The sequence below is a fragment of the Dermacentor variabilis genome, chromosome 7, assembly GCF_050947875.1.
Source record: "Dermacentor variabilis isolate Ectoservices chromosome 7, ASM5094787v1, whole genome shotgun sequence".
In the NCBI taxonomy this organism is placed as follows: domain Eukaryota; kingdom Metazoa; phylum Arthropoda; class Arachnida; order Ixodida; family Ixodidae; genus Dermacentor; species Dermacentor variabilis.
In genome coordinates, this window is record NC_134574.1 from 99,060,615 (window position 1) to 99,083,642 (window position 23,028).

Here is a 23,028-nt window from a genome sequence, read left to right on the forward strand (position 1 = left end):
GTCATCTGTCATCGTCTTTTTGCGCTGCCCCTTCAAGATGTTCAACCAGTACCAACTCGCCCAAATGTCGATCCGGTCGGAAAACACGACTCAAGGAAAACAGATCATGGCATGGGATAAACAAGTCCATGCGAAGCTAGAGCCCACGGAAGCGACCATACCGCCACCATGGGAAGCACCACTGGGCATACGGAGGCAACAACGTCCTATTGCCAGACGAAACGCGGAAGCTAGAAAAATATTTGTAAAGAGATTGGAATTAAGAATGCCGCAGCACACCATTGACATCTACACGGACGCTACAATCACAAACGACATAGCAAGCATGGCCTGGGTTAGCACATCTGCACCCGAACACAGCGGCTATCACACATGTCAGCTTCCTGGGGGTGCAACCTTGCACGCTGAGCTCTTAGCTATATGGGGAGCGGTCAACACCATTCCCATTGACATGGGAGACATTGTAGAGCAGAGTAGTGTGCGAAATAATTATCGGATCATTACTGATTCGCACGAAGCAGTGGCCGAATTAACGGGGCCTACGACAGATGATGCGGTGGCCAACGACACCAGAAAAAAAGCTAAAGAGAATACAGGACAATGGGACAAATGTTGAAATCCTATGGACACCGGGGCACACCGGCATGGAAGGGGGAAACGCAGCCGCTGACGCAGATGCCGCTTGGGCTTGATTACGCGTACAGCTCCCCACACTCCATTTCCTCGCCAAACCCCGCGGACCAAAATCCATACCTAAAGATATTGGCCGAAGGCTCTGCTAGCAGAGCACTGATGCATTACATTCGTACTAAAATAAAAGCTGACAGTAAACGGAGATTATTAGAAGCTACACCAGCACATGTGTTTGACGACAAGGGCGGGCTTATTCGCACGGAAGAGGTTTTTTTTAATATTGTTACGACCAACGCTGTATACACACCACACATACTTGAGAAATGGCACCAACCCAGACAAGCTACGATTGCGAAAACTTATCCCCGATGCACACATTGCCAAAGAGTCATGCAGAGCAGACTTGCAACATCTTATTTGGAGCTGTGCAGCTTTTTCACAATGGAGATCCAACATTCAGCATTTACTACACGGAGACATTAGAACACTAGGAATCGCAATACAAACTAACCCTGAAACACGGAAAGCCATTGCGACATATGGCAGACAAAGTGGCCTGTTTCTAGCAGTGTAGAAGGGGTCGATCAGCGCATGTGAGAGCGGCGGAACTGAACATGCACCTGAGCCTGCATGAAGCGGAAGATCCAAGACTGAGATGAAGATGTGCTTCAGCCAACAGTCTCGGAACCCACATTGCCTTCCCTCCTAATCCCCATCAGCGGCCTAGAGCCACCCCCTTCCTTAAAATAAAGGCTTTATTCATTCATTCATCTTCACTCTATCCATGTTGAGGTGGTATCTATCAATCTATCTATCTACACACACACCCAAGTGCACATACACACACACACACACACACCTGTCGATTCGTCATCTGCGTGGTATTCGGCAGGAACGCAGCCGACGCTATCACAGTTTGAGAGAGACGCTTGCAGTGGTGGCTTCGTGGCTATGGCACTGACCCGCTGAGCACAAGGCCCCGGGATCAAATCCCAGCCACGGCGGCCACATTTTGATAGGGGCGAAACGCGAAAACACCCTTTTACCGTAAACTGTTGCACGTTAACGAATCCCAGGTGGGCAGGGCTAATCCGCAGGCGCCCACTATAAATGGCGTCTCTCATTCATATCCATATACTTAGGGTTGCGCACCAAACACGCGGGCGGAGGTGATGACTAGGCGACAAGTATGTTTTGTGTGCAACCAAAATGATGAACGTAAACAAAGTACCAACTCGCCGGGCTTTCAGGTCTTCTGGCGTGCTTCTTAATCAAATCGTGCTTTTGGCACGTAGAGCCCCGGAATTTGCTATAAATTTGTTTTTTCACGAAACTCCGAAAGAGTGTTAAAAGAAAACATTACTTTAAAACGCACACTCACCATCAGCGCCGTAACTGATCAAATAAATGACCAGAAGGATGAGTCCTCCAGCCAAAAAGCACACGATAATGCTGATCAACAACGTGTTGTCGCTTAGAGGGAGATGAGAAAAAGAAGAAAGCAGTGTTTATTCAGAACTCACGCAATGCGTAATTGTTGATAGAGCTGAAGAAAACGAAGAAAAGTATGAACGAGCAAAAACAAATTACTGGCTAGGTATGAAGCATCATACTATACAGCGAACGTTTTCTGAAATGAAACAGTAAAATAGTAAAATAAAGCAGGGTCCAGGGACATCGGTACACATGTTTTATGGGTGTAACCATGTAATCGAAAACTTCCAACGCAGCTGCGTTGCGATGCAATGTTTAAAATGTCCAGTTTTCACCTGGAGCTCAAGGGTTAGAATTCAACCTAGTGTACCTATATTCACGAACATTTTGACTATGTGCAGAGACGTTCGAATACGTGAGAGAAAGCTACAGAAAGCACGACGCGCATGCGAAACACGTTTTTTATTTGTCTGACGAACACACTTTCCTAACGGTGTCACCTAGTCTGAAGATGCCTGCGTTGACACCATAAGGTAGCTCGTCAGTTGACGATTCAGTTTGCACCAGTGCAGACTAAGGTGCCGCCAAAGGTAGCTGCGTTTATTCCTTTTAGAAGCACGGTGCAGACTAACGGCGGTGGCGTTATTAAATGGTTTAGGGTTAGCGTGGAGCCTGTTTCGTTTCTGTGGTACGTTGTATGTGATGCGAACTGCGCATGCGCCTTCATTCCTTGGTAGCACAGTAGAGAAGACGAGGGGTCGGTGTAAAATTGGATGGGTGATGCCGTAAAAGAAATTTGGAGGACGCTTAAGCTTCGCCTTTAAGAGTGGAAGGCGGCAACATTCAAAGAGCCCTGACCGCTCCTCGCGGTTCCCGTCAACTGCAGCTTATGTAATCGTAATGGTTACCGGGAAACGCGGCGGCAAACGCTGGGCGCTAAGGCGAGCTTTCTGGTAGTAATGCAGCCTCTTTTATGGGCCGATCCCGAAGGTTGTGCCTCAAGAGTGCCAAAAAATTACATCATTTTCAGGTTTCTGCTATTGTTTCGAACTTTTAATATTGAAGTCTTAGTAGATTTAACATAAGAAGCATGCGCTGTCGATGTTTCTTCTCGTGACATTTGCTTGTGGGCTGTCATTCTAAAACCTCCCAGGAATAACTTTGCCAGGAACGGTGCTACAATATAAGCCGTATATACCGCATCTCATATAGCAAGGTGTGCCATATACATATACTGAAACATATGGGGCAATTTTCGCTCGCGGCCAACATCGCAGACGCCGACACCTCATTTTCTACGACACGGGGCCCTTCACTTCCAGAGCATTCCGCATCATCAATTAATCACCAACGCTAATACTGTTGCGCCATCTACCATGAGGAAATAAAATCACTTTCCTGGCTCTGTACCGTGTCTCCAGGCCTAGCAGCGTCGAACCTAACAGTTCGTATAAATAATAACAGTAAACTAGGCGGAAGCGTGACGTGCCACCGCTACGTTTTACCGCTTAGTCATAAAGCATCGGTGCGTATGTATATGCGGCTCAAAGCAGGCCACGGAATTAGAGCCATAACACGGTAGTACACACACTTGAGAGGGAGTCGTCCAGCTATGAATGCACTCGCGAAGAGGTTCAGTGGTGGCCATTCCGCGCCACTCGTAAAGTTATTAGTTGGAACGAACCGTTCTAGCAGAGTCGCCCTAACATTACACCTACCACTAAAGCTTCGGATTGGAAGCTTAAATTCTCCAGATATTCGTCGACACTTGAAAGTGTCCTCGCAGGGTGCATGCGGCACCACTTCGAATTTTCTCAGCAGCTCTAACCTAAGGTATATTTTGTATTATGTATGTGGATGACAAGAACAGACTTTAATCCAATGCGTCTAGCTCTCCGGCGCTGTAGACAAAGAGAGGAAGCGCGAGGTCGAAGTGTGCATTTCCGGCTGCTGCGGCTGCTTTTCGAACATAGAAGTTGTAAATGACAACGCAGCATGAAGAAAAACAGAGGAACGAAAGTACAGTGCGTTAGATAGCCCGGCTGAAGATCCTGTAGCTGTGCAGTTTGACAAAGAGCCCCGTCAGTGATAAGTTGTCCTGCGCCGCACCGACATTCTAAAACGGAAGGCTAGTCGGGTGCCGTTCCTTCCACTAGCCGTACCCTCCCGTCTTGCACGTTTCATTCTTTCTCGTTGATACTTCCCTCGAGCGGACAAGAACGGCAGAACCTTAGCGGGCGATCATGATACCTCACAATTTAGTATTATTGCCTCCAAGGCTGCGATATATGCCAGTGCGCGCAATTTCAATTCCAATCAATCATGTCGCCGACATAACGCACAGGAGGCTGACTGCCATGCGCTGGCCTTTCCTTCCATAACAATGGCGACAGTATCTTAGTCAAAGGCAGCCTTGTCATCATCCGCGTAGTACTTTCGTGGACTGAACGTGTATTTCTGGTACTTCACGCTGCTACTCTACGCGAGAAAGTGCAATTAGTGCAGAGAAAAGCGCACTCAGATATTCCTTCGTGGTTAAGGCGCGCTCATTCGCCATCTGTACCAATGACCACCAGGGTTTTCTAGTGATAGCTTCGTTGTGCTGCTGGGCCGGAATGTATTTTTTCATTTCGAGCTGTTTTAGAAAAAAGCATAGTCTTGTATGACAAGCTAAATGCGGGAATCATCTGCCATACGTGGTGTGTGTGTGTGTGTGTGTGTGTGTGTGTGTGTGTGTGTGTGTGTGTGTGTGTGTGTGTGTGTGTGTGTGTGTGTGTGTGTGTGTGTGTGTGTGTGTGTGTGTGTGTGTGTGTGTGTGTGTGTGTGTGTGTGCGCGTGTGTGTGTGCGTGTGTGTGTGCGTGTGCGTGTGCGTGTGCGTGTGTGTGTGTGTGTGTGTGTGTGTGTGTGTGTGTGTGTGTGTGTGTGTGTGTGTGTGTGTGTGTGTGTACACGAGCGGCGCACTGACAAGACATGTCACGGCTCTAAAGAAGCTAATAGGTTTCAAGTGCCGTCTACTTGCCTATATACATTTCATTATCACAATACTGTGACAGCATGTAATACACACCTCTAGCATGACCTTTATTGCCTCACTACATAATTTTGTGTACCTTAGTATAGCGCTTTCACCTTTATGCCTCTACTGCGCGCTAAAAAGGACTTTGAAAACTCCCACACGGGCAGCAGTTGCAGTGGAATCCACGGAAGCAGAATACAAAAACACTGCATGCTTACCTGTCTTCTGAAAAAAAAAATGAAGAGCGAATTTTTGATATAGCTTTTGAATGCAGTTAGGGAGTTTAACAGGCAGCGCATTAAGGTTAGTTTATGCTATCGGCTTTGCCAACGAAAATGCAGCGTCGAGCTCCACTTACAAGTACGTCCTGTGGCGTCGACGTTACACTAACGCGCGCAAGGCGCCTGCGTGCACGATTTCTAAAAACTGGATAAGTGGGAAGCACTAATAGCTGTGACTCTCTTACTCGACACATTGACGGAGTTATTTGTCGGGACGTATGAACATTCGTATTTTTTTCAGAATGAAATAGAAACTGTCACTTTGAGTCAGAGCATCGGATTCTAGAAATGAGTGTTATACCTTTTCTGAGATATTCGATTATACTCCAGTATTAAGAGCTGCTGCTCTGCTGTGAGCGCTGAATGGCAACCAGGAAAGGGGCAAGCTAACTTTGACTGATTGACAAGCTGTCCAGTCGAGCGGTCCTGCACATTGGATTGCGGGTAACGACGAAGTAGACGATGTTTCCTACGCCCTAATCTCCCAATGTTCCTCTTTCTAAATTAAGGAGCAGAATGATAACTAGCACTCGAATCGACATTCGTGGTCCCGATATTAAAACTACTTTTGTTGGAATATATTCCGAAGCTTCACTACTGAATGTTCCTCACAATTTTTGTTGCATATCAGCAATGAGTACTGTCCCGAAGCGCCACAAAATCTATGTCCGCCTTGCTGTTTCATAGATATTGTGGGCATTGTCGGCGCATTGCAATCTATTTGTCAGTTTCATACATTCAGTACACACGAATTGGGGCAAAAACACCGGAAACAAGGGAGAATACGAATGATTCAAAATGTAGCAGCGCTAACTTAGACGAGGATGCAAGCCAAGGAGTACGTGGCCCAGCCTGTGACGTTAAAAAGGCAGAAGCTGATCGCTGGCCTTGTTCTAATACATACATTTCTAAATGCCACGAAACACATATTCGGTAAAAGAAATAAACACTGTCATTTGCAATATCCAATTGATTCAGTTAAACTGTCGAATGGCGTTAAACTGAGATAGGAAAACTAAGCCCACATATTATGCTGGCTTAACGGACCGCTGTTCTTGCAACACTTATTCCGACAATCGGACCCAAACTAGCATAGTCGGTGGAGCCATATTTTTGTATAGATAGCATTATAGGAACTCTTGTTGCTGGGATTGCTGCAGATGAAAGTAAGAAGCGTACAACGCATTCAACAAGCATAAGACAGAAGAGCGACACACGCATAGCGCCCACTTCCTCGCAAAGCGCAACACGCATAGCGTGCTACACTTTTAACTGCTGTGCACGACCACTCGCCTGCTCCCTTACCTTGCTGGGTTGCTACAACTGCACAGAAAGAAAAGAGAGAGAAATTGGGAAGGTTTCATAGATGCAAATTGGCAGCGAAATTAAACAGCGGGTACGCAATGCAGAAATGATGGATTCACTTACATGACGTGTCGGACCCCAGCTCGGACATTTCGTCAGATTGAAACATACTTGACTCCTCCGTTTCTGTAAGAAGAGAAGAAGGTAGAAACGCCATCCGCTGCCTTGCACTAAGCCATACCTCATAACGATTGTTGCAGTTTCAAGGACGTTCAACCCTCCCTATTAATTTTTCAGTTATCGCGAGAAAGGCTAGCTGCGGCACCATTCAGTCGAATGTTCTAATGACTAAGGAGCTAAGAACACCGAGAAATAAATATCAACGTTTGTGAAATTCTTCTAAGCAATTTGGTGGTAAAGCTTACAGTGCGTCATGGCTTCCAATTGCGTCATGGCTTCGTACCATGCACTGATTTATGCATCAAGATTCACACCGACATTATCGTAATCGCATGGCCCTTCACGAACTATTTTGATCGTACGTTATTCTGAAGCTCCTTACGTTGACTGTTCGTTCGATTTAAATCCAATGATACTGTTTATGCATGAGGCATAAACAGTATATGTGCCTACGACAGGTGGTAACTATGCACCGCGGTAACCTCGACGCTCAAAGTGCGTCAAAAACCCCGCTATGGCTTCATCGTTCTTGGTGTTTCCTTCAAATGAGAACCTATTTAAGTGAAGATATTGTGCTCTAGTATAGCTATCACCCCGCCCACGCATTTGATGACACAGCATCTGGGATCAACTCACCAGGAGTTGTGTGACATTGTGAACTTGTTTCTAGACACCTTAAGAGAACTTATGGGGAGGTAGGGGAATAATCTTACAGAGCCCTACACACTACTTCGCTTGACCTCATAATACGTCCCGAACTGCACAGGCAATTTATGTCTAGCCGTGTAAATATGCTGATTATTCTGCTGGGAGAAGTGATAGACGTGGCACAGGACAGCTTAAGCGGCTAAATATGGCTTTGAATCACCTTGGCGACTTTTCCAGTAGGAGGGCAAGGAGACTAAATTTCGCCTGAGGTGCGCTGAGAGATGACAGCAGAATAGTATTAAACGTTTTAGCCCTCAATAACAGCCAGAATAATACAGTCCCACAATTAGTGTTGTCTCTAGATAAACAATTTTGAATTACAAAATGTTCACGAAAAGCCGGTCCAATTGTGCGACGTTGGAGCTGCAAGCGCGTGAAATTCACGGTGTCATCTCGGTGTTCTTGCTGCCGGTATGCTGACCATTTGTCCAGAACACGAAGCACATAGCATAAGTCAGCCATAATTGAAGCTCCTACACGCCGAACAACCAGCGAAAGGTTTAAGGGTTGATAATACCTTGCGCGTGCTTGACGTGTGTGTCGTAATGAATATCGCTGACACTCACCCATGACGTGTGCTTCTTGACGAGACCGGAAGGCAGAGGATAGAGGGTCGACCACTAAGGGTGCAAGGACCACTAAGGACCCCAAAGACCGCGGGAAGCTCAAGAGCAGCAGCAGTAGCAGACACGGCAGTTGCAGTGTTGCAGTCACTATTCACAATATACCAGAAACACGAAGCTTTGATTTGGGTCCTAAGAGGAAACACGAAGCGCACCGTCACAAACCTCCGCTGGCGTCTTCTTCTTTGTCGCCCTTTTATAAGGCGCGTGCTCACGTGACCCAAACACTGAGCGGGGAGCAGTTGCGCAGAAGTAGCAGTTCGGCTAAAAATTAGCAAGCACTGAGATCTATGCATAGTTGAAGGTTATCCTCAGTAGAGCGCTGACGATTTTTAACATTATTTTTCAGAGTAGGCAATTGTAGCAACGAACTAACAACGTGATTTGGTGTAAGATGATGGGGATGATGATGTCTTTATAATTAAAGCACAAAAGAGGAGGAAGCTTCTGCTTCATCCTCTTCATTTCTCGTTTTGCTTCCTTTCCTTTTCAACTTGATGTATTAGTCTGCTACAACATATTGTGGCCACCAAGCCACCTTCTATGCATCATAGGGAAAGCAGGGTGGTGGGCAATCAAGCCTCAACGCAATTGAACTGAGAAGAGTTATTCCGGCCACCCAGTATTTCTGGTTCTCAGACAATTTCGACAAAACCACTACGGCACACCCTGAGCTGAATGCGCACCGGCCGCTTGAAGGTGCCATTTCCGCACCCAACACTATAGTTAAGACCAGGCTGTGTTTCCATGGAGAGTGCAAACACACTTCAGCCTCGCATCCACCTGGACTACAGAACATTCGAACAATCAAGTCTGAGTGTTCATCAAGTAAAGGCTGCCGAGTCCAGCTTAACATTCTGTAAGTGTACTAGCGCACCACCTTCCATCTCTTATTTATAGCCTTCGACTCAGGTTTTCACCAGACTGGCTCATTTTCGCCAAGACATCGCAAAGTTTGGTACGCCGAGATCCGGTATGAAAGCGCTGGACTACATCCTGAAGCGTCGGGGAAATTCCCCTACATTTAGAATGGCTTAGAAGAGCGCTTTTAGAACAAAATATGGTTTTGATGCGATGGCATCAAATGACCGATTGAGCCAAAGCCGGTCCTGAAGGGCCTGCGGCAATGAGGAATAGGGCACAACGACTGCTGATTGCCTTCGTTCGAGACACGGGGCTCTTCGAAACCTGGTGACACACACTGTGACACTCATAGGAGGCTCAGGCGGAACAATTGCCGGCTATGTATGCCAGGCTAACACCGCCTGCTGGAACACCACCACCACCACCACCGAAAAAGCCGGCGTCTGTAGCAACGAAACGGCACCTAAATTCTTATTGGCTGCGATGCCACATCACGTGCGTGCCTCGACGGAGCAGAGCGGGCGAAAGGCAACCATTGCTGCCTCGCCAGGTGTTGCGTGAGGGGAAAGGGCATCGCAGCTAAGCCACGTCACTCTCGCGCTCTCGCTCTCGGAGGCCTGTACTTTCCGCAAGTTCCTTGTATGCGCAAGCTCTCACCTGCGTTATAACTTCACCTCGGTAATCGCTATAACTCAATTAAGTGTATAGAAAACAGAATAAATTCGAAAGGAAACGTTCGCGTTATTGAGTTTCGAACCTAAGACCCAATACTCTCAGAAGTCGACTGTCTTACCCACCGGGCATTACCAGCGCCTCCTAGATATCACGCTTGTGGACACTGCTTTATGGCATCATGCTACTTGAACCAGCATTTCCATTTCCAATTGATTGATTGATTGAAAACTTGTTCCACTGAGCTGGGGTGCCCGCCTGCTAACCTACACGTAGGTAGGGGGGGAGGACGAAGCAGTCCCCGCGCGTTGAGGACGGTGAGTCTTCACGGCCTCAACGGCCAGGCGGATTGCTCGACGCTGGTCGTCTTCAGCCTCGCTCTGGAGCAAGGCCTCCCAGGCTTCTCTACTGTCAATGTTTTCCTTGGCCCCTGGGGAGCCAGCACACTCCCATATTATATGGTCTAGCGTACGTTTTTGCTTACAAATTTTGCAGAGGGCGTCGTTATAGTCCCTCGTCTGTGTTAAGTAGATCCAATGGGGTGATGTATAATTGTTTCCCTGGAGGCGTCGCCAAATGCGAGCGTCCTCCAGAGAGAGAGAGACCGATGCGGAGGCGGAAAGATTCTTCTTTCGGCTTTGTAGTGATCGACAATTTCCCTGTACGTGATCATGCTATCTTTTATCCCTGGAACTGGCTCCTCTAGAGTTGCCCCGTGGTAGAGTGCTCGGGCGAGCTCGTGAGCGGCTTCGTTGCCTAGAACTTCTTCATGTCCCTCCTGGGAGGGTTATGTACCATGTGGAGGGCTTCTTCCGAGATTCTTCCTTTGTTAAAATTTCGGATAGCTAATTTGTTATCGCATAATATTACTCCCGCTTTTGTACCCGCACAAGCGAGCGCTACTGCAACCTCCTCGGCTGTACAGGTGTCCCTCGTGCACGTGGAGCACGCTGTCTTAACGCACCCGTCGCCATCAACCACCGTCGATACCGCAGCCCCGTCTCTGCCGTAAGCGGCGTCCACGTACGCTACGTTATGCGCCGGTGTGCTTTTAAGTTTATTTACTAGAGCCTTAGCCCTGTGAGCTCTCCTCTATTTGTTGTAGATAGGATGCATATCTTTAAGTAGGGGGCGATTCGGAAGCGCTTACGCACGTCCAACGGAATGTCTTTCTTGTCAGTCTGGGCACCCCTGTCGCTTTGAATTCCTACCCATTCCACGATTTTTCTCCGTGTTTTAGACTGGCCTAATCTTTCCAACTGAGACACTCGTACTGCCTCAGCGAGTTCAACTAGCGTGTTGTGAACCCCCATATTGAGGAGGAGGTCTGTCGAGGTCGAGTCTGGGAGCCCTAGGGCTCTCTTAACGCTCTTCCTAATGATCGCAGCTATTTTCTCCTTTTCTTCTTGTCTAAACACAAGATACGGTGTGGCATACGCTATACGGCTGGTAATGAAGGCTTGCATGAGTCTGAGGAGGCTGTTCTCTTTGAGGCCCCTGCCTTTGAGTGAAATTCTCCTAAAGATCCCCCTGACCTTCGCCGTGTATCCTTCTAGCTTTTTGATGGTCGTGAGGTTGCATCCATTTCTCTGGATATACATGCCCAGAATTCTTATTTCCTCCACCTTGGCAACCTCATTTCCGTTTACGAAAACAGTGATGGGTCTGCTGCTTCCAGCGTGTCCCCTTTGATGTTTTGGCTCAACGATTAACAGCTCCGATTTCTGTGATGAGCACGCCAAGCCTCTGCTGGCCGCATACTCTTCTACCATATTCGCCGCTATCTGTAGTTTAAGTTCGATGGCTGCGTCACTCCCACTGTTAACCCAGATGTTGATATCATCAGCGTACATGCTAAATTTCCAAATCAGGCATGACGAAAGCGGTGACGTCAAATTCACTGTGGCGGACTCTGGGCCGTCTCTATTTCTACGGCAGTCGGGCAAGGTAGAATGACGTAATGGATCTAAGTGCACCGGTTGTGCACTTCGATCCTGGTAGTATTGATAGTGAGATCAATACTACCATAGTGTAGTTACTCGACGATAGGAACTTTCAGTCTTTCCAGTTTTTTTATTGTGAGATTAGAGCAATAGACAATGGAGCTTTTGCTGCAGGTACCTTAATTCACATGCAAATATATTTTTTATAGAGAGCACTGACTCCACACCCTCATGTTAGAATAAATTTATTATGCGGTGGAATCCCTTGAAAAGCTATCGGTTTTCATCAGTGTCCTATTTTCAGCACGAGCCAATGTAGACCATATAGGCCGTACGACCTCCGAAACGTCTTTCTTTTACTCTTCTTTCTTTTTTCCAACTTGACTTGGTCATTGACTGCAACTGCTTCGTCACCGTGGGCTAATGGATTTGGTATAATTGTAACAGTTCACTGATTCATTAATATAATAAGGAAATGCGCTGGGCATCGCATGTCTAATGTGTAGCTACTTCGTCTTTCGTTCAATTCTGAGCACTTCGCAAGCTACATACCAACTCGCTCAGTTCTCTATCATAAACGCCGTAACAGCACACGTGTTTAGTAGTACCAACCATTGCGAAGATTCCACAGCTCGTTTCACTAGAAGTGGGACACATTCCCTTAGCTACGCGAAGAAACAGCACCCGACTCCATATGTTATCTCAACGAATGGATAAGGTTGCTGAGCCGCGACGTGGCTTCCACAACATACGAAGTGGTGGCACCTCAAGAGCAGCCATCGATGTATTCCCGCCTCCTGCTCATGTAGGAAGTGGGCGAAAACCTCACACGCAGGTGACAACGCCAACGTCACAACAGAAAGCTGCGACGGCTCATAGCGAAGCTAGAACGGGAGATAGAGGCTCACAACTATACGTTGGAACGTCAGCAGTGGGGGCAAATCTGCAACAGCCTCAATGGCCAGCTGGGCTACAACAAGACATTATACCTGCTGCGATACCTACTGGATCCAGGCAACACCAAGTCGGCGGCACGCAAGCAGCTGATGCAACTAATACGCCAATACCCCGGGACCAACGCGGAGCTGCTTGCGGAGCTCGCCAGCCGGTACGGTTACACCTCGAGACAAAGCGACACGCATATGCCACGCTACGTCGGAGCTCCCGATGAACAGCTAGATGCCGATATTTCGGAGGCAGATGCCTGCGCTGCACGAGCTGCGCACGACGTCAGCTCTGGGTCCCGAAGGGGTTACGAACAAGGCGCTGCGTAACTTAGGCAAGTCGGTGGGAGCGATGACCGAATACATGGACGAGTGCTGGTGCTCCAGCCGTTTACCTCCCTACCAGAAACACGCACGGGTGGTGTTCGTACAAAAACCGGGCAAGAAACTGAACCTAGAGAATCTTCGCTCCGTTTCCCTCACCTTTTATCTAGGCAACCTCATGAAGCATGTAATAATCTGCCACTTACAGATCTTTGCAGAGGAACACGATCTCCTGCCACCCACGATGCTCGGTTTTCGAGCACACTTGTCTGCCCACGACGTTCTCCTTCAATTACACCACGACCGCTTGCATCCAGAGGTGGTTCGAGCACGAAAGCTCTACGACGTATTGACCTCCATTGCGCCGTTCCAGGACTCAGTGCACAGACACCTTCGGGCTCTCTATGCGCTGGCACCCTTACCGAAGAAGAAGCAGCTGCCATTGCGTTGGCTGTGACCTCAACACACGCCTGTACAGTTATGAGCGACTCCAAAACCACCATAACAAGCTTTGCACGAGAAATAGTGGCACATACCACACTAAAGCTCCTACAGTCACTATACAACAGAGTAGAATATATGGGTCCCGGCTCACGCGGGGAATCCAGGGAACGAAGCGGCCCACCGACATACTCGAGGATTCGTCCGCCGAGTGGAGGGCCTGCCGGAATCGGAGACATCAAACGAAGTCCTGCCCTCACATCAGGACATAACCAAATACTACCGTCTTACACGACACACTAGGCCCGCACGACACAGTAAACTAAACAGGCGTTAGGAGATCACTCCTAACGCCTGCTTGGCGCAGGTTACAGACACACTCATACCCGAACCCCTACGTATACTCGCACCTTTATCCGAACAGAGAAGTCCGTACTATCACCTGTGCGGCGAGCTAGCTGCGCTCAGTCACATGCTCTGGGACTGTGAGGAGGAACCCCCTCCCCACGATTTGCTGGCCCTTCCCTCACCTTCACCTTGGGAGGAAGTGCTGCTTAGCTCCAGCCCGGACGTGCAACTCCGAGCCGTGGAGCGAGCCGAAGAGGTCACCGTCACGCAACGCCTGGCGGCCATCTGGCCTTCCTGACGAGCCCATCAATCAGCTCCCCACACTGACGAATAAAGTTATCTCTCTCTCTCTCTCTCTCTCTCTCTATATATATATATATATATATATATATATATATATATATATTCGACACTAAAGTGCCACCACTACGCTCGTGTTTATTAGTTGTCCAAAGGCGCAATGGTCCGCCTATGGGTTTTTACCTACAGAACTATTTTCGATGCTACAAGAAATATTAGTAAAACACACAGATATCTGCGTCTATCATAGAGGATGTCCCTTCTATCTTGGAGCAAGGTAAAAAGAAAAACTGATATTATCACATGAATAAGAAAGGGCCCTTATTGTTTGGTGTCTTGATGAGAAACCGCCGTTAAATCTTTAATCCCTGACGTTCAGCTATTAAATAAGTTGTAATTACATCACTTTTTAACTGTTCTTCTAATTATGTGTCCTTTAGCATGGTTTAGAGAATGGAATCGCTCGCCTAATTACGTGTTTCTAGCAAGGTACACATCGCGCGTTAACTTTTTTTCTGGCAAATCGGTAAATTCAGTTAAGAAGGAAAAATACCACGCAACTGCGCACTCAGACAGCAGCTCCAGTGAGCAGCCTCAGTGGAACAGAAAGCTCGCCGTTCCGGGCAGCGTATTGGGTCGATATTAATGCGCCATATTCTGTGGCAGGTGTTCCTGTGACGGAGAAATAAAGAACACGGGTGCCTAATAAAGGGAAAGTAAGACACCCACCAAATCGCACCAGGACGAGTCTTTCTTTAACTGCGAGGCTTTTCGTTCGAGGAACCCGTAGGAATCCTTTGTAGCAATTGCTCCGATAGGGTGAATGTCCCATTTTTTTCCTTTAATAATTATTTCTCTCCACCTTGCGGGTTTGCGCAAAACTATTACGTCAAACAGGGGTGCTTTTATAGTCGCCGCTCGGTCCAGTAACCCGAGGAACATTTTTCGCCTTTCCGCTGGCGATGTTTGATACACGCTGCTTTCCCATGGGCACGGCTGTGACGTCAGTTGGCATTGTTCGTATTTCGCTGCATTTCTCTATTTGTCATACAAGAATTAAACTAGCGACGTGCAATTTTCGGGAAACATCCTAGTTTTACGTCTCCTAACAGCTTCTTCTTAACAACCCAATTGATGCGTTGCCCATTGGATGAAGAAGTTCGCCAATTGCTTCTTCTCTTTTTTTTTCGAAAAGGAGGCGTCTCACAGAACAGCCATGTAAACATCACAAACGCATCATTTCGCGCAAACGAGGTAGCGCGAGCCGTAGAGTTTCCTACAATAATTACTAGAGGGAACTCTGGCGCTGCAGTCGTACCACCATGGGAATGATGGGAAGTATTTGTCTGATCTTCGTGCTTGTGGATTCAGACGTCCTTGTGGCTTTGTATATTACGCTATATAAATCTTATTGCCGAAAGTTTCAGCGCAATCTGTACCCTTCAATGTAAAGAAAACGTCGCGAACACGCACAATTGCTATTAATTGCAACGATTGAGCTTGTCCACGCGCCAAGCATCTCAAGGCACTCGCATGCCCGCAATAAATTCATAACGGCGTTTCATTCGCATGTCGATACGTGCGTCTGTGGCTTAATGGTTTCAATATCAGGCTTCTGTGCTAGAGTTGCTGTGTTCGAATCCTGCAGCGGGACAATCTTAATGATGTTTATTTATTACGCAGTACATTGTTGAAAATGACGAGTTTACAAAGGCAGAAAGCCGTTTGAAGCCAAACGGATGAAGTTTAGGCAAATCCATGTACTTCCCATACTGGTACAACCACTCTCATTGCAGCTCCCGTAGACACTAGCGCCAGATTTCCCTCTAGTAATTATTGTATGAAACCTTATGCAGCGAGCCAGCTTTCGAAGCAGCAGGATGAGCCCCTCGCCGAGAAAGAGGTGTGCTCCATCAGTACCAGGATGTCAAACAAACGCCTGCGCAGCGCCTAATTAGTGAGCACTCTGCGAAAAAGCGAGCTCGTCTCATAAACATGCGCACTAAATAACGTATAAACGCCCAAATCGTAAGCGCCTATACATAGTATGCACGTACGTCATTCAACTATACTCCGCGACTTCCGGTTTACGGCAGCGTCATGTTGGAGAACCTATAGGCCTATGCGCGCGCCGGTTGATAAGGAACCCCAAGATGGCGGAAGGTAGCGGAAGCAGACGACAGCAGCGGATTCGACTTCACGTGCATACTGCGTGCGTATAGGCAAGCGCTAACAAATCTATAAACTTACGCGGAAACGTTGTACAAAGTTGTGAGCGTTGGATCTGCATTGTTTTTTTACTTTCTCGAGCTTAGGATCATAACGTGCAGTAAATTAATGAAACGACGTTTATTCCACATTAGAATGCGCCGAGGGCGCTGCGGTAGAAGGGGAGGGGAGCATTGTTGCAAAAGGGAGGGGTGAGGCCGCCAACGTGGAACGCAACTGGTTTGTCCGCCGCCTCCCTCTGCCTGCGTCGCGTCAATGAGTGGCGAGTCCGGCCGTCCCTAAATAAGGCGCACAGCGTTAACTAAACGCGACAAGCCGAGCTGTGTACGAATGCCTCGCAGCCAACGCGCGGCGTCCACAGTCAGCGAGAACCTCGAAACTCGGTTGCGCTGCGTGGGCGCACCTGAAGTGGACGCTCCGTTCACCCCACGCTGCCTTGGCGCCGTAACCTTTAAGCAACTCAAGCCTCCGAGACAATTGGCAGGGTTTGCGTCTTTGACGCGTCGTGTATGCTAGAGTTTGAGTAAAGGGCAGGGCGAGAATGCACTTGCCGACGTCGCTCCAGCGAACCGGCCGTCCGTGCAAGTTCATAGCTAGGCAATAAAAGAAAAAAAAAGCTTGGATAGACGCAGATACCTGTCTGCTTATCAACCCTGGTTCCTTGCGTTGGATACTGCAAGCACGAGTGCAAACACTTTCACACAGTAACGCATTCTTTACCATATAAATTACTCGTGTGACTTTGTTCCTTGTAGAGCACAAAAATATGATAGCATAATAGTCGGCGTCGCCTACACGCGCCAACGTCTAAAGCCAACAAATATTTAAAAATCTTCGGGAATGTAAAAGTCGGCATCGTTTGTCGTCGTAATAACACAGGCGATTATTTAAAAAGCAGCTGGAAATGTTGAAATAAATTGGAAAAAAACACTACTACTTGGAAAAATACGCGCAGAAAATAAAGCGAGGAAATTAAGCCGACTGTTCCATGAACACCTGCTTGTAGGCCGGCGTCATGAGCTCGGCCACCTTGTCGATAAACTCGAACGTGTTGAGGTAGTCCTCCCTGCGGACGTTCCCGAACCCCCTGACGCACATGGCCAAGTCCTTGGTCATGTAGCCCGACTCGACGAGGTCGACCACCACCTTCTCGAGGGTCCTGGCGAAGTCGACCAGCTTGGCGTCACCGTCCAGCTTGCCCCTGTGCCGTATCCCCTTCGTCCAGGTGAAGATGGTGGCCATCGAGTTGGTGGACGTCTCGAAGCCGGCCTTGTAGCGGCGGAAGTGCTTCGTCACGGTGCCGTGGGCGACGTCCGCGATCAGCGTCTTGCCGTCGGGGCAGATGAGCACGCTCGTCATGAGGCCGAGCGAGCCGAACCCCTGGGCCACGAACCCGGACTGGATGTCGCCGTCGTAGTTCTTGCAGGCCCACACGAAGCCGCCTTCCATCCGCAACGACCTTCAAGGGGTTGGAGAAAAGAAAAGAAACTTTAATTAAGATTTTTATTAGAACTTTGCACTCTACACTTCACTGATCATCATTCTGACGGGAAGCTCTCCTTTCCAACTAACGCATGAGCAAGCGCCAGGCCACCCCGATATTCTTGAGAAAATAGGATCCTGCGTGAAACTGGTATTTCAAAATAACGAGAAATGGGGTGCACTACAACGAAATGCGATCGCCGGTATTTGTTAGAGGAGTATATTGCTGCGAGGCAACAGAAGCTCAAGAGAAAGCCCGAGCAAAAGACCGGTGGAGAGGAAGTCGAAGTGCGATTCGTGAAATCTGGGCGCGAATCGGTGACCACTTGGCCTCTGGCGGGCCTGCTGTTGTATATACATGGTAAATGGGCTCTTGTCTCTGTTGCTCCATCAATCAGCTTATGTTTTAAAACGCCGGAACATAATAAACAACGAACAATTTTCACTTGTTGACATTTTAACATTTTCTCTGGGAGCACGTGCTTGAGGCCGAAATAAAGTCTGCCAGCACTCAGAGCATAATTTTTTTCAGTAAAGTTCGCATGTAAAACCGCTTTGGGAAATACGGAATCTGTGTCGTAAAACGCATTGCGGTTTCAGTTCACAATTTTCCATACGGTATCTTCCGCCATGCTAGCCAGAACGTGAAGCCCAGCAGCGAACCTCGAGGGCCGAACCTCGGCGATACCACCGTCGCAGTCGGTAGGTTCCGTCGTTCCTTATGGCGTATTATGGCGTAAAACCCCTTCGTAAGGTAGCGGCACGCTTCGAAGAATGCCGCCTCCTCCTCGCGCGCTCTGGCCGACGCCGCGTCATTATTGGCCTAATAGCATCACGTGGGCCCTCGCGCCGTGCTTCAGCGCCATTTGCGCTCGAGAAGCGTCTACGGAGTGGCGAGGAGCGCATCTTGGCGCCGTTGCTACGCTCCAGTGGTGTAGGCGGCGCCACGGTCGAGGAGAGCGCTTGAAAGAGAGGAGAAACGAGGAGCAGTGAAGGCGGAGGAGGAGATTGTCGCTACTTTACGAAGTTTAAGGGGCTTTATTATGGCGCGGAAGGCGACACCATCTGGTGGCGTTGCCGAGTACCGTGCCTTGCGTCACGTGACCGAACTCTCCGCTCTCTTTGATGGAATCGCCCGCGGCGTCGCTACGCAACCCGACCCGAACCGTTTTTGTGGCTAGAGAAGGGACAGCTTCTACTCGCAGAGGCAACCAACAATAACCACGATAAACGACACCTGCAACGATGGAGTAGTTGGCAAAGAAAGCTTAACATTTAATTCGTCTGATTTCAAGCGGAATCAGTGGGCTGCACAGAGCACGGCTGCTCGATCAAAGCGCACAAGGTTATTCGCTTTGATGGAGTGGCCGTGGACAGTATATGCGTCCTCATCTCCCTATAGCTGGATAATTTTACATGACTATGGTCACTGTGCTACTTCCGCTTAAGCAAGAGCGACGAAAAGCGCTATATTCGATGCATTTTTCCTAAAACAATAACAGCAAATGCAAATAACTGTAGCAACGTTTTCTGCAACACGAATAGTTTCTTGGCTATTTTCAGACGCCATGGATGAGCAGTTGTCATCGGTCAGTTTTCTCCTACAACACCGAGTTCTCAGAATTAGGGATCCTGATGTTGCCTGTAACGCTGGTGATTAGATTTGAATTGTAAAACTTATATAATTTGATTTCATTCTTAGCAGTCAGAAGTATATCTGTAGCTGGCTTCCTGTGCATCGCGCATATCACGTACCCTCTTACAGAATGTCTGACTTTATTACAAGCTTTCTTCAATCCTCTCCAAGAAATCCTCTCCAAACGCAATTATTACTCATTAGTCAATTCAATTATAGGGTTTTACGTGGCAAAACTACTTTCTGATTATGAGGCACGCCGTAGTGGTGGACTCCGGAAGTTTTGACCACTTGGGGTTCTTTACTCATTATTCCCATAGAGTGCAGCGAAAATGCAACGGCGTATTTTACTAGAACGCCGTAAGTTACTTTTACGTGTTAATAGAGATTTTTGGAAAGAAAATAAGGGGGAAGGGGGTGTTGCCTATTGCTAGCCAAATAATATAAACTAGAAACGGCCCCATACATTGGAGTTATGACGAGGAACTAACTAATGTATCGAAGTATCCTAATGAACGCATGAGGAGTATTGTACAGGATACAATAGCTCAGCTAGTATGTTACACGTTTCCCAAATACTTATCTTCCTAGTATCATGCATGCGTGTCATGACGCAGTTTCAAATATATTGGTTCAGCCCTATCGCAGTGACAGTACAGCCAATGACGAAATACTAGGCCATGCCGTTATGAACATGACAACCTGTAGGCACCAGGTGCCGTTTTCAATCGTATTTAACCCCGCCTCTGGCTGCTTGAAGTTCTCCATTACTGGTCGTTAGCTGTTTAGCTCACTGAGAGTCCCTGAACAGATGATGTTTGATACCTGGCCACCATGTCATCCATGAGGCGGTGCTGGAAGAAGATGCCAGCGTTTTTGAACCTCGGCTTGTACTTCTTTTCGTAGAGGCGCTCGAAGATGTCCTTGAAGCGGCCGTCATACTTCTTGAGGATCGTCTCCTTGGTGCTCAGGTAGAGCGGCAAGTTGCGCCTGAGCGCGAACTGGAAGCAGCTGTAGGCGAACTCCGTGATGGACTTGTCCGTGTTGCACATCACCGCGGCCACGCCCTGCGTGTCGTCGAAGTCGTAAACTCGCATGCGGTACGGCGAGCCAATGTCCGGCTTGTAGCACACGTCCAACGATCCCGGGCCCGGAACCACGAAATCCCTGCGTACAAAATACCTTATAAACAAAACTCGAAAGAAAAGCTCAAGTTGCGTCGAAAACAAAGATGGCCGACCCGGCAGCGACGACCGCCAAGGTCGCGGGGTCGAACTAGTCGTATGGGGACAAACAATCAGCTCATTTTTCTGGTCGCGTAAGCGACTACAGGCGCATAGGCAACGACAACCGTCCACAGACTCGACCCGCGCCATCTTTGAAGCTTGCGTTGGGAACACCGCGGTACCAAACCGTGACGCAGAAGCCCAGTTCATTTTTTTTACATGTAATAACTACTTTGAATGTTGATTGTGGCCACCACACCGTATAAGGCTGCAAGAAGCTAAAGTTCGCGCACTGAGATACATTGTTTGCTTAATCGAACTAATAAGCGCAGCCAAACTGCCTGGCGCATTTTTGCGGTTGAGCCAACTCTGACGTCATACCCGGGGCTTCCGTCACGCGCTTAGCTCTGGCCGCGTCGCGAAGGCCTTGGCAGCCTGTTGCACTGCATTCGTGCTGTCCTCGAGAGCGAGACGTTGCATTGGGAAGTACGGACGCGATAGAGCTCGGAAGTCCCCATCGCTACGCCACCGCAAAAAAATAAAAAGAAAGGAACCGGGACACTCATTAACCTGCCGAGGTGTTGGTCCCCGAACGCGTGTCGGGCTACGACGATGGGCTTGCGCCACTGCTTGATCAGCGGCGGCACGTTGGTGCAGATGATGGGCTCGCGGAAGAGGGCGCCACCGAGCGCGTTGCGGATCACGGAGTTGGGCGACTGCCACATGCGCTTCAGCTGGTACATCTCGAGCACGTCGCGCTCGGCCGTGATGGTGGCGCACTTGATGCCGCAGTTGTAGCGCCGCAGCGCGTCGCGCGCCTGCAGCGTCACCATGTTGTCCGTCTCGTTCCGGTTGCCGATGGACAGGTCGTACACCTGCGAGCCGAATCGACGACGAGCGAAAGGCGCGGAATTACCACGCGTGATGAGGTCGTCGTTGTACACAAACGCTGCGCGCGCGAATCGCAGAAGAGTGCCGTTCACTGTACACGGATTTACGTGCACCAAAAAGAAATGACTGTCCAATGAACTCACTGTGGTACTGCGACAACTAATGGAGAAAAAAAATGAAAACGGATAGAGCACGATTGCCCATTCGCGACAGGTCAAAAACGAGCTGGATGACTAGGCCAACGACACCTATACTTAGTATGCACGTGACGTCACGTCCGCTGCTGTCGTCTGCTTCCGCTGCATTCCGCCATCTTGAGGAACCTTATCAACAGGCGCGCGCATAGGCCTATAGGTTCCCCAACATGGCGCCGCCGTAAAGCCGAAGTCGCGGAGTATCCTTGAATGACGTTCGTGCATAGTATGTATACCCCGTTCCGTGCATAGCAGTCAACGTCGTGAAGGCTACGCAAGAAGTTCGGTCAAGAAAAGTTATCACTCCGCGCGTTGCGTGCATGGTTCGCCGCGCGCCAAGAGCTCTCGCTCGCGCAAGCGTGCACATGAGGCCCCTCGCGACGGGCTGCAAAGGAAAAACCCGAGAAGAACAGCAAAAATAAAAACGATCTAAAACAACACATTAACAGCCATACAACACAGTGTGTTTGTTTCTAAGGATTAGAAGCTGTTTCTTTCAGTACTGAGTTTACACAAACAACAGTTGCGCACAATTGCAGTCAAAAAACATCGAAATATACCCAAGTGCGAACGAAGCCATTGCAGGAAGTCTTCGTAGCCTCCTCAGCGTTGACTTCTATGTATGGAACGGAGTACAGAGCGACCGGCGCAGGCCTCACGTGCTGCATTTGGCCGGGACGTCGCGCAACTTTGAAGAGAGAATCATGACTAAGGCACACAGCAAATAGCTTAGTCGGCGAGAGGCGTTCCAGAGCTCCTCTAAGCTTTGGGAACCTGGTTCTGAAGCTAGTTCTCCATAACGGTGAAAAGACACGACCCTCGTTTGTGCACGATCCTGCGTTATTCTTACAATCGTTCTTGCGCTCGTAAATGTACAGTCTCCCGAACGTGGCCCGAAAGCTGTTCCATTCTCCTTCGATGAACGCGGCGTCCGCTCTGATTGCGCACGCGCCACGTAAAATGGCAGCTGTTCGCTGCAGAGCGTGCCCTCGCGTACCTTCAGGTCGATGTCGACGTAGGGCACGATGAGTTTGTCGCGGACCTGCTCCCAGATGACCCTCGACATGTCGTCGCCGAGCATTTCGACAATGGGGCCGCACTTGATCTTGTCCATGACGTCTCGCGATCTTCTTTCCCGGTGGTCGTGGAGGAACGACAGCAACCGCGATGGTGGTGGTGCAGGATCGAAGCAGCGCTCGGGTGCGCGCTTTGCAAAAGAGAGAGAGAGAGAGAGAGAGAAAGCTCGTTCTTCACTGCACGCGGCAGTGGTGCGCCAAAAGCACGCGGCGCGGAACAGCCCTACTTTCTTTTCTTCGTGGGACGAGCATTGCAAAGCCTAATAAAGAGTCCGAC

General features: G+C 48.8%; 1 protein-coding gene across 1 annotated transcript; it reads right to left on the reverse strand.

Annotated features, from left to right (window-relative positions):
* Positions 1 to 16,368: 16,368 nt before the first annotated feature.
* Positions 16,369 to 22,878, reverse strand: LOC142587669 (isocitrate dehydrogenase [NADP] cytoplasmic-like). The gene is made up of 4 exons (XM_075698831.1): positions 22,673 to 22,878; positions 21,161 to 21,465; positions 20,190 to 20,531; positions 16,369 to 17,705 (listed from the first exon to the last, which is right to left on the reverse strand). The coding sequence occupies exons 1-4, from the start codon at positions 22,787 to 22,789 to the stop codon at positions 17,219 to 17,221; spliced, it is 1,251 nt and encodes a 416-aa protein (XP_075554946.1). The 5' UTR covers positions 22,790 to 22,878; the 3' UTR covers positions 16,369 to 17,218.
* Positions 22,879 to 23,028: the final 150 nt, after the last annotated feature.

Excerpts from the sequence above, each read along its gene's own strand:
- LOC142587669 (XM_075698831.1), bottom strand. The coding sequence starts at position 22,789 with ATGGACAAGATCAAGTGCGGCCCCATTGTCGAAATGCTCGGCGACGAC. Across the intron at positions 21,466-22,672 it reads ACGTCGACATCGACCTGAAG|GTGTACGACCTGTCCATCGG; the intron begins GTACGCGAGGGC and ends TTCGGCTCGCAG. Across the intron at positions 17,706-20,189 it reads ATGGATGACATGGTGGCCAG|GTCGTTGCGGATGGAAGGCG; the intron begins GTATCAAACATC and ends AACCCCTTGAAG.